The sequence below is a fragment of the Rosa chinensis genome, chromosome 2, assembly GCF_002994745.2.
Source record: "Rosa chinensis cultivar Old Blush chromosome 2, RchiOBHm-V2, whole genome shotgun sequence".
NCBI classification, from domain to species: domain Eukaryota; kingdom Viridiplantae; phylum Streptophyta; class Magnoliopsida; order Rosales; family Rosaceae; genus Rosa; species Rosa chinensis.
Window position 1 is genome coordinate 50,337,929 of NC_037089.1, and position 10,180 is coordinate 50,348,108.

General features: G+C 36.4%; 1 protein-coding gene across 1 annotated transcript; it reads right to left on the reverse strand.

Moving 5' to 3' along the window:
- Positions 1–321: 321 nt before the first annotated feature.
- LOC112185489 (probable receptor-like protein kinase At1g80640) lies at positions 322–4,637 on the reverse strand. Its single transcript, XM_024323741.2, has 10 exons — positions 4,256–4,637; positions 3,324–3,494; positions 2,965–3,215; positions 2,737–2,869; positions 2,575–2,638; positions 2,374–2,470; positions 2,198–2,300; positions 1,014–1,132; positions 845–934; positions 322–757 (listed from the first exon to the last, which is right to left on the reverse strand). Exons 1-10 carry the CDS (start codon positions 4,425–4,427, stop codon positions 614–616), a joined length of 1,344 nt encoding a protein of 447 aa, XP_024179509.1. The 5' UTR covers positions 4,428–4,637; the 3' UTR covers positions 322–613.
- Positions 4,638–10,180: the final 5,543 nt, after the last annotated feature.

Genomic DNA, 10,180 nt, shown 5'->3' on the forward strand with positions numbered 1-10,180 from the left:
CCTTATAGGAGAAGCATATAGAAACTCCACAAAGCAACAAGAGGATACAGTTTGACAAGGACTGGAAGTACACGGTGTGGTACCGATTTGATTAGAGAATAGGGGATCCAGTAGTCATAAACCTCAGTATAGTATAAACTCACCATTTTAGGCTGCCGACCGCGGATGCGAGACCCACTTACAACACCGAGGGAGAGCAAATCATCCACTGTTAATTCCCTTCTATACTCTTGCTTAGACTCCGAGCAAAGAATTAAAAGCCCATTTTACCACGGTAAAACATCGGACTCAAAATGAATTATTGAATTGAAGAAAAACATGTCTGGGGTAGCCCAAAAACAAAATATTTCTCTCATTTCTATGAAACTCCTACATTCAATTTGGTTCAATTTACAAATAGATGGAACACTGAGCATAAATTTCTTTCAATCAAAACTTTCCTTGATCTGAATCCTCTAAGGAAAAAGATACAGCAAAAGGATGGGCAGAACACAAGAAGTGCTAACTACCACTTCAGAGTTCAGACCGTTGTCCACCAATAAGAAATGTGACCATCTGTGGCCTTGATTATGTACGAGTCATACAGCACAGGTTATCAGTGGGAAGGTTTGGCTCAAACAGAGGGTATGCAGTCTGCAATTCTCAGTGACCCTCCAAGATCCATAGGTACAAGAGGGATTAGCGAGTGCAGTACATCCGTTATCAAAGGTCGATAACTTGGTTCAGGTTGCACACATAATACTGCCACGGCAGCAACCTGTTCATATTGCAATAAATTCAACTTAGCAACTCATACAAGAACAAACACGTCTAAGAGTATCAACATATAGTGTTTTAACTGGACCTGGTATAAGTGTTTTAAATCCATGGTATCTTTTATCACGCGATCCACAATGTTTGGAAGCCTTGATCTGTCAGTGAGCTGGGGCATGGCCTGCATGTCAAGAAATCAATTGAATCAATAAACTCCAACTACTTTTGTAGGGCCAGCATATAGACTCAAAGTACCTTACCCATGTGATAATAGATTGGGATTCATCTGCTGCTTTATGTTCCACCAACTTTCTTCCCATCAAGAGCTCCAAGAGAACTACTCCGAAAGCATAGACATCACTTTTGTCCGTTAACTTACCTGAAAAGAAGATTATATGAGCCATCACAATCACTGTACCAACCATATTGGTTACATCAAGATGCAAGCACAAGGAAAATGACATACTTTGGAGATATAGTTATGTATTAATTAACAATGGATTAGAACACCATTTTCGGGAACAGAAGTATTTTGCTCACATGACAAGATGCCTCATAAGCCATATTTGGTATTAATTTGTAGCTACTTGCCTTCCTTTCTACAGATAATTGGGAAAAAATTTTGTTTAACAGTTTTTTGCCTTAAAGTTGGAAGAAGCGCAATATAAAAACTAAATGCTGAGCCAGAACAGAAAATAATTGCAAATTCTCAATAGCCAAGACATAAATTCAACAGTTATCGGGACCCACAAAAAAAAGGCGAAGTGGGTCTGATAGTTTGAAGTGATGGTGTTTGTCCATAAATGATAAGTTTTCAAAATTTGTCAGCAGATGAGTACATTGACTACTCACCCATGGCAAACTGCACTTTAAGTAATTTACATAACAGGAGGAAAGATATGATTTGGTATTTTGGAAGAATTTGGCTGGAAAAAAAAATGGATGCTGACCTATTCAACTAAACATAGATCACAGGAACAAGAGTTTCATCATTAGCAGTTTCAGGTATTAATTGTATTCTTTTTTTTTTAACAAATCATTACAAACCAAGCTAATCTATACAGACACAAGTATATTCGAGACTTTTTTGGATGTTCAGATGATTTTGCAATAGAATGATGCTCATAATGTGCATCACCAACAAATTCAGATTTCGTCATGTACAGATATGCATAACTTTGTTTACATATATAACCAATGCATGGCAAAACTAAAAATGCAAGAATTCTCAAAAGAGAATCTAACATTTTGGTACATAGGGCAACTAAAGTTCTTTAAATTTGCTTTTCAAAATTTGCAGTTAGGATTTAACCCTTCCCCATCCTATGCTCACCATCTCAGGCAAATGCAAGGAGTTTCAAATCCTATAATAATTGGAGTGAACAGTAACTAAGCGAACCAGTAATCAAGTATATTTAACAGAGTCATACTGAATCTCACATACCATCCAAATTATATTCTGGTGCTACACAGCCCAAATTTCCTGACAGCTTTATGTTCTCCTTACTCTTCAATCCCAAAGTGACAGTAAGACCAAAATCTGAAAGCTAAAATAAGCAAAAACACATTGGATGAGAAAAAGTTTATGATGGTAAACAAAGATTTGTGTAAGGATCTAACCTTAGCATTAAAATTGGAATCGAGAAGAATGTTAGATGACTTCAGGTCTCTATGCACCGCAGGCGGATTGCAGTGCTCATGAAGATATTCCAATCCCCTAAAAGAGCATACGTGAAACAATAACAAGTGCATGTATATACACGCAACCACGCATACATAATGAAAGGGAGGGGGGGATGACAATTAGTTAAATGGAATTACCTGGCAACATCAACAGCTATTTTCAACCGCAGATGCCATGTCAAAGCTGATCCATGACTGGGTCCTGCAATTAGATGGACAAAATAAATTGTTATGTCGATGAAACCATTTGCAAATGTCTTTCTCCATCTATGTTACTTGATACCAATAGAAAGTTCATACCATACAATTGAGTTTGTAAGGAGCCATTCTGCATCATTTCATACACAAGAAACCTTGTTTTTCCATGAACACAGTAACCCAAAAGTTTGATGATGTTTTGATGCCGAATTTTTCCCAACCAGTTCACCTCATTCTGAAAAGCAAAACAAGGTTCCATAAAACACAGGACCTCAACAAGAGAATCAGATTCAGGAAACTGAATCCAGAACCAGTTTTGGATGGAATTACCTCAAATTCTCTTTCAGCATCCTGTCTTATGCCGTTTACTTTCTTAACAGCTGCAATGAATTTTCCATCAAAACTAGCCCTGTAAACAGGTCCAGAACTACCCTCACCCAAAATATTACTTTCACTGAACTTGTTTGTTGCAGCTTCCAGCAATTGATAATTGAATACAACAACCGAACCCTTTCTATTCCCCAACATCAAGGAATTAAATTCAACCATAAGTGCACTCAATGGCGTCCCTATTGGAACCTCTTCACATGCATACAAAGAAAGAAAGAGAAAAGAAATGATGAGCATTATTGACTTACAAATTAAGTAGGAACTTAAATTTAAATGAAAATTGAATGAGAAGAGGATACCGTTTGTCTTTTGCCTTTTCCCAATAGAGTGTTTCGACATTTTCTGTCTATAGATCCAACAACATGACAGGAACAGAAGAATTCCAACAAGGAGTGTGGAAGCAACAATGAGTGCTATCAGAATGCTCTTGTTCAAATCTTGATGGTGAACTACTCTAACCTCAGGGACTCCTGGTTTAACAGAAAATACCCGAAATTCTCGTCAATAATCAGGAGATGAGTCAACCAGATACTAATGAGTATATGAACAAATGCATATGTGAAGTCCATAATGGGGAAATCATACAAGAATCAGGGTAAGGTTTAACATAGAAGTTAGTATTCTAGAAATGAAAATCCAGATAGGATACTTTCAACCCTGAAATTATATTTCCTTCCTGAAAATTAGTAATCTAGAAAAGAAAAGAGAAAAAAGGCCGGACGGAACTGTAATCAACACTGCTGCGCTTAACAAGCCACAATTGTTTTTTGGGGTTTCAGAAAATTAACATTGTACAGATCCACAATATCCATTCCTTTCCATCCCCACATTCTCTATACAATAACAAGAGAGGACAAGACAAAAATATATTATAAAGCATATGAAAAGCAGTCTCTGAAAGTAAAAGTAATTAATTTAAAGTTTTGTTATTGCTTTAACTTTCATAAGAACACAGACTGGAGATTTTCAAATTTTGTCAACTCTTTTTTTTCCCCTATATTTTATCAGTAATCTAGCAAGGCATCCCACAGAGCAAGGAAAAGGAAAAAACTTAATAAACTTCTGACACGAACAAATTGACACTGAGACCCCATTTATAAAACTCGAGTTTCAGTGGCAGAATGTGGAAGTAATGAGTACCCATTAACCCAAAAAGACCCTGAATTGAAGTAGAGTATAGAAACCAACTTGAAAGCTAAAAACAGAAGGAAACTCTGGATTGCTGAAATACCTGGAGATTGAGCTTCCATTTTTGCAGAAGAGTGAGTAATGGGTTGTTCCTCAAGTAGCATAATGTGGCCAGAAGTGGTGGAAGCTGTTGGGTCTGGCCTGCCCTCAATTATGGTTACAATCAGAGCGGTGGTTAAGACCCACATGGGTATTAACACAGCAGCAAAACTCATATCCCCTTTTCCACAGAGCAAGTGAAAATGAGGGGTCTAGAATTTGAGCAACTTCTTCTTCTTGTGTGCTGAAGGTTTAGAAATTTTGAATCTATATCCTTACACATATGTTTGTTTGAATCTATATCCTTACACACATACGTTTGTTTGTTAACAAGTTTGGAGGAGACAAAAAAAATAAAGTGGTATTGCAGGGAAACCAAGAAAGCGCTTTATTACGTGATTTGTGTCAATCCAAAGCCCATATGTTGGTATGAAATCGGGTGGTAGGTATCAAAAGGTGGAGGTCGAAAAATTATGGGGTAGGGATGATGATGTTGATAGTGGACAGGGGATGGTTTCCCTCGTGAGTCTGTCACGACCCTCTTCAATTAAAGCCATTATCCTTTGCCAAAATATCAGAGACTATTTACCTATCCCCTACCAAATGCAGAGGAGAAAGCTTTCTGTCCTTTGGGTTTTAATAAGAAACAGTCGAAGACAAGGCACCTAAAAAGAAAGTTAAATTGTAAAACATAATTAGTTAGGTTGGACAAAAGTATAACGTTAGGAATTGCGTAACTGTGAGCTCAAAAGTATATCGTTTTTAAACTCATTTTACAGAGAAAATATCAATTTTATCAATAATAATAGGCTTAATGGTAGAAATACCCCATAACATTTCCTTATATTATCAATTTACACACTAACTTTTTCAAAGTTTGCCAATTTTCACATTTCCGTTAACTTCCATTAAATTTCACTATTAAGTGTCATCGTGTGCGAAATATGTGAGGGTATTTTAGTCTTTTTTCTTTTTTTTAAATTTTTTTCTTTTCTGTTTTTCTTTTCGGGATCAAAATCCCACTATCATTTTTGATAAAAATAAAATATAAATTCCACTATACATGAATCTTTATTTTGTTATGGAAAAAATAATTTATACATAAATGATTCAATTGTTACTAGTACGTACAATACTATTGATACCCTAAACAAAGTCAAGGGCAGAGAGAACAATAAAACCAAAAATATGTATTATGACCACAACTTTAACTCAACATATTCTAACATGGACAAAGCCATAGATGAAACAACAATACCAAACCAATAAAACCCTCAAGCAGAATATATATTCGACATCAGAGCCAAATAACAATACAGACTACTATATCTACAAACAGTAAGAAGATATTTTCTTCTCAAGGGCAGAGAGAACAATAAAACCAAAAATATGTATCATGACCACAACTTTAACTCAACATATTCTAACATGGACAAAGCCATAGATGAAACAACAATACCAAACCAATAAAACCCTCAAGCAGAATATATATTCGACATCAGAGCCAAATAACAATACAGACCACTATATCTACAAACAGTGAGAAGATATTTTCTTCTTCCATGTAAAACATTAACAAGAATTAGATTAGATAAAAAATAAAAAATAAAAAAAACATGACCAAAATACCCTCACATGTTTCGCACATGATGGTACTTAGCGGTGGAACTTGACGAAAGTTAACGAAAATGTGGAAATCGGTAGACTTTGGAAAAGTTAGTGCGTTATTGGGTAAAATTGACAAGTTAGTGTGTAAATTGGCAATAGAAGAAAATGTTAGTGGGTTTGGCCATTAAGCCATAATAATAAGAAGGAATACAAATTTACAATGGCAAGATGTAGAAATTATACTAAAAATGACAAATACGAAAATAAAATAACATATCAAAAGACATCGAAAATAAAGCCTAGTCAAGACAATACTGGATGCAATGATGCATCTATTGATGCATCGGATGTAAACAGGGCTATTTAAAAAGTTATTAATAGTATGACCGACTATAATAGGGCAATCTTCTATGAAGGTAACTAGTGATATGACCGACCAAGCATATTCCTCCTACAATTTAACGCTGAAAAGAGTACAATTTTCCGCCTATATTATCGATAGTGTCACTGACCATAAAAGGGCAATCTTCTAATAATGTAACTAGTGATGTGACCGTCCTAGCCTCTTCCACATAAAAAGTACCCAAATGGAGGTCAATCTTCCACCAAAGTAACCTATGAACCAAGAAATTAAAAATAAAATAAAAATAGCCACAATGCCCAGCCAAGATCCATAGACTCGGCCTAAACTAAAATCCAACCTAGATGTCAGATCCAAACCTAGGACCAAATCCAGATCAGGATCCTAGCTATCAGACCTTCTTCACCGTGCCATCGCACAGTGTCACCAGCCACAAAAGGTTGCGGGCCCTCTGCGCCACCATCAACAGTTGCCCCACCGAGACTTGCTTGTGACCCCAACGAGACACCACCACGTCTGCCTCCCTACTCCAACTTTCCGACTGCCATGAACCGAGACCGTCGACAAAGTGGACCTCTAGATCAAATCAGAATTTCACTCTACCTACTCCCACACAACACCGCCACGTCCACCAGACACCACTTTTTGTCACTAGATTTGAATGGTCAATCCCTCACCCAAAGATCTTCTAGCCCCGACCTTCACAAAATTGACCATGTTGTGAGAAAACAAGCTGGACAACGCAAGATCTGCCTAGCACCTCCTTGCCTCACAAGTATCCTAGAGCCTCCATTCTCATGGAGGAAGGTTTCATATGTGACCGCCACGATGGTGGCGGCACAACATCCTAACAGAGCGCTAGGTTTTTGTTTTTAAAAATATTGTACGTTAATTGGTCCTCACTTTTTTTCCCTCAAAAAGAGGAGGAAAAAAAAGGTAGCAGGGTAGGAGGGCCGACACATGTCTTTACTTGGAGTTGGCATTAGAAAGAAAATATCTCACATTAGAAAAGTGACAAAAGAAAATATAACTTATAAGTGACTGACTCACACCCAATTATACCGAGACCTTCTGTGATTAAAATCTAACACCTACTAGGTGGTTAGTTTGGGACAATATCGCCATAATGGTAGGCCAAGGGGTACGCTTGTTGTTATTTAATATGGTATCAGAGCTGGTCTCTTTCCAATCATGTCTCCTATTGTCATGGACCTGATTTAGGTTCCTTAAATTGGTCATCAAAGATATTTCGATTGGATGGTTATTTAATTGACCAACTTTCTTATATAGGACTTGCGTCCCAATTTTCTATGTGAGAATTAGATTTGTTAATTGATTCACCAAGTCTCCAATGTGGGACCTGTGCTCCAATTTCCAATGTGAGAATTAGATTTGTTAATTGAGTCCACGTGCAAACCTAGAGTTGCACATGAAGGAGTGTATTGGAGAGGAAATATATCACATTAGAAAAAGCGATAAAAGAAAATATAAATTATAAGTGAGTGGCTCACACCCAATTGTATCGAAATCTTTTGTGATTAAAACTCAACACCTAACGGGTAATTAAATTTGGACAATATCTGTAAAATGATTGGTCACGGGCCACCCTTATCTCTGTTTAACAATTGGATCTTAAAAGGACTAATCGGTGACTGTATTTGAAGAATTTTTTGAATATTTGTGTTTATTTAAATTCATTGGTCGGAGTCCAAGAGACCCTTTATTTAAGCCAAAGGGTTATTGTGTACAATGGTTGAAACTTGTTATTTTGCAAGACCCTAGGTCATCATCCAAGAGCACAAAAGAACCTCAAAAGGGAAGTAAACTAGCCTTTCACCTTTCTTTCTATTATTTATCGCCCACCATTATAGGGCTTTTTCAGATTGCTTTGGGAAGGGTTAGAAGCACTTTTGAATCAATAAAGAAAATAATGCTTTTCTATTCATAACTTCAAAATTAACACTTGGACCTCCATATTTTTTGAAGTTATTGTTTATTATGTCAACTCATATGAAATTACAAATAAGGATGCGAAGAAAAAAAACAAAAGATTTCTCTCTCTATCTCCACAAATTTGTATTTTTCAACTCATAGTTTATTTCTCCATCTCCTCCAATGTTAACCCTAATTCATGTACAATTTATTAAAGAAAATGAAAGTCTAATACGTAGTTTAAAATTGAAGCATTATTTTATTTTTATTTTTTTGCAGTCTACCAAACCATCGTTTAGGAGCTGTCGTATGAGAGGCATGGGGTTAGAATGTTTATGTTCTTCTATTCTTTTTAACTAAAGTTAAACCCCAAGTTTTCTTGCATCAAAGATTTTTTGTGTCAAAATTTTCGCACAAAGAATTACCATCATCAACTTCTGCCATTGTAATGTTTTACTTTAAAAATTTGATGATATCACTAATAAACAAAAGTGCCATCTTTGTTTAATTAGTCAAAAGTAACGATAGTAATGATTGTGTTGTGGGTTTATGGTTCTAGTATGGCCTTTTCTTTTACCATATTGTTGTTTGTGATCTTTGTGAAGGATTATCATATTGCTAAGATTTCATGCACATGCTCAGCATACTTGGGTCTTCAAATCATAAGAATGCTGCAATATACTCCTGTTGGCAGACCCACTTGCTAAGCATACAACTGTGCTTATGAGGTAACAAGCCAGTGAGAGGAGCGCACACATCCACGCACATGGACGGGGACAATCCTCTAAGGCTGAGACAACCAAACAGTTGGCACGGGCCCGAGCACTCTACAACTCCTGTATAAGGGAGGCCTCACCTCCATGCTCAAGGAAACGATCATTTCTCACTCTTCCCAATTTCATAGATGACTTCCGCTTTACCTCTTTGTAACTTGAACGTCGAAGGGGTAAAGTCTGGATCTCTCCAAACTTCCTCTTAATGACTCTTTCTTTTATCTGCAGATCTCAGCGGAAGCATATAGTATACATCCCGTCAGCCTATCCTCCTTAGCGGAATCACACACTAACAACTCCATCAATGGAAATAGTTTCTATTTCATGCCTCTTTTTATCCTTTGCACCTCATGTTTCTTCATTTATCTTCATCTTCTTTAAGAATTAGCTGTGGAGGTTAAAGTGGAAGAAGAATTCGGCTCGTTACTGAGTACTATCAAAGAACTTTGATTTTGGTTTAGATTTTATGGGTTAAAGGCAATTTGGGAAAATTATAGAGGTGTAGTTAGCATATTGTGTATGGTCCAAAGTAAGTTGGAGGTTTAATAAGTGGCAAGGTCCAAATGCCAATTTTGGAAGTATGAGTAGAAACACCCTAAAGAAAATTAGTTAAGGGCCAATTTTGATCTAATAGGTCCAATTCGTTAATATTCTGTTATGGGTTCATGTTGTAGTTGGATTATTTGTTGACAAACTATTTATTTGATAGATTTCTAATAGTGGGACTCACTCCTAATTTACTATGCATGCCACCTAAACACCACATCATAAAACATAGGCCATATATAAGCTACATCAACATGTTAAATGACTCAATTATCAGAAGACTAACAAATTGGACCTATTAGATCGAAATTGAAAGTGCACCCTGCACTTGATGAAATTTGAAATTCAGGGACTGAATTGATTTTGGACCCAAACTACAGGGTAGTAATCAGTATTTAGCCCATTAGTTAAAAACATATAAAAAATTGAAAAAATACATAGAATGTGTCTTGATGAGTAGTTTTAGAAACACATGAAAGTGGTTTTAGTAAGAACTTGTGTTTCGTTATTCAAAACGCTTTTGCCAAATTGGAGCTTACCTTAGAGAGCATGTTTTCTGGTAGTTCACTGATGTGTTTGAGACATTATTCTGCGGAATGAGATGATGAACAACTATCCTTATCTATACTAGTGGAACTTGAATCCCCATCTTTATCAATAGGAGGTCTACATAAATAAGCAAAAATAAAGTGATTAATATGAATCGATA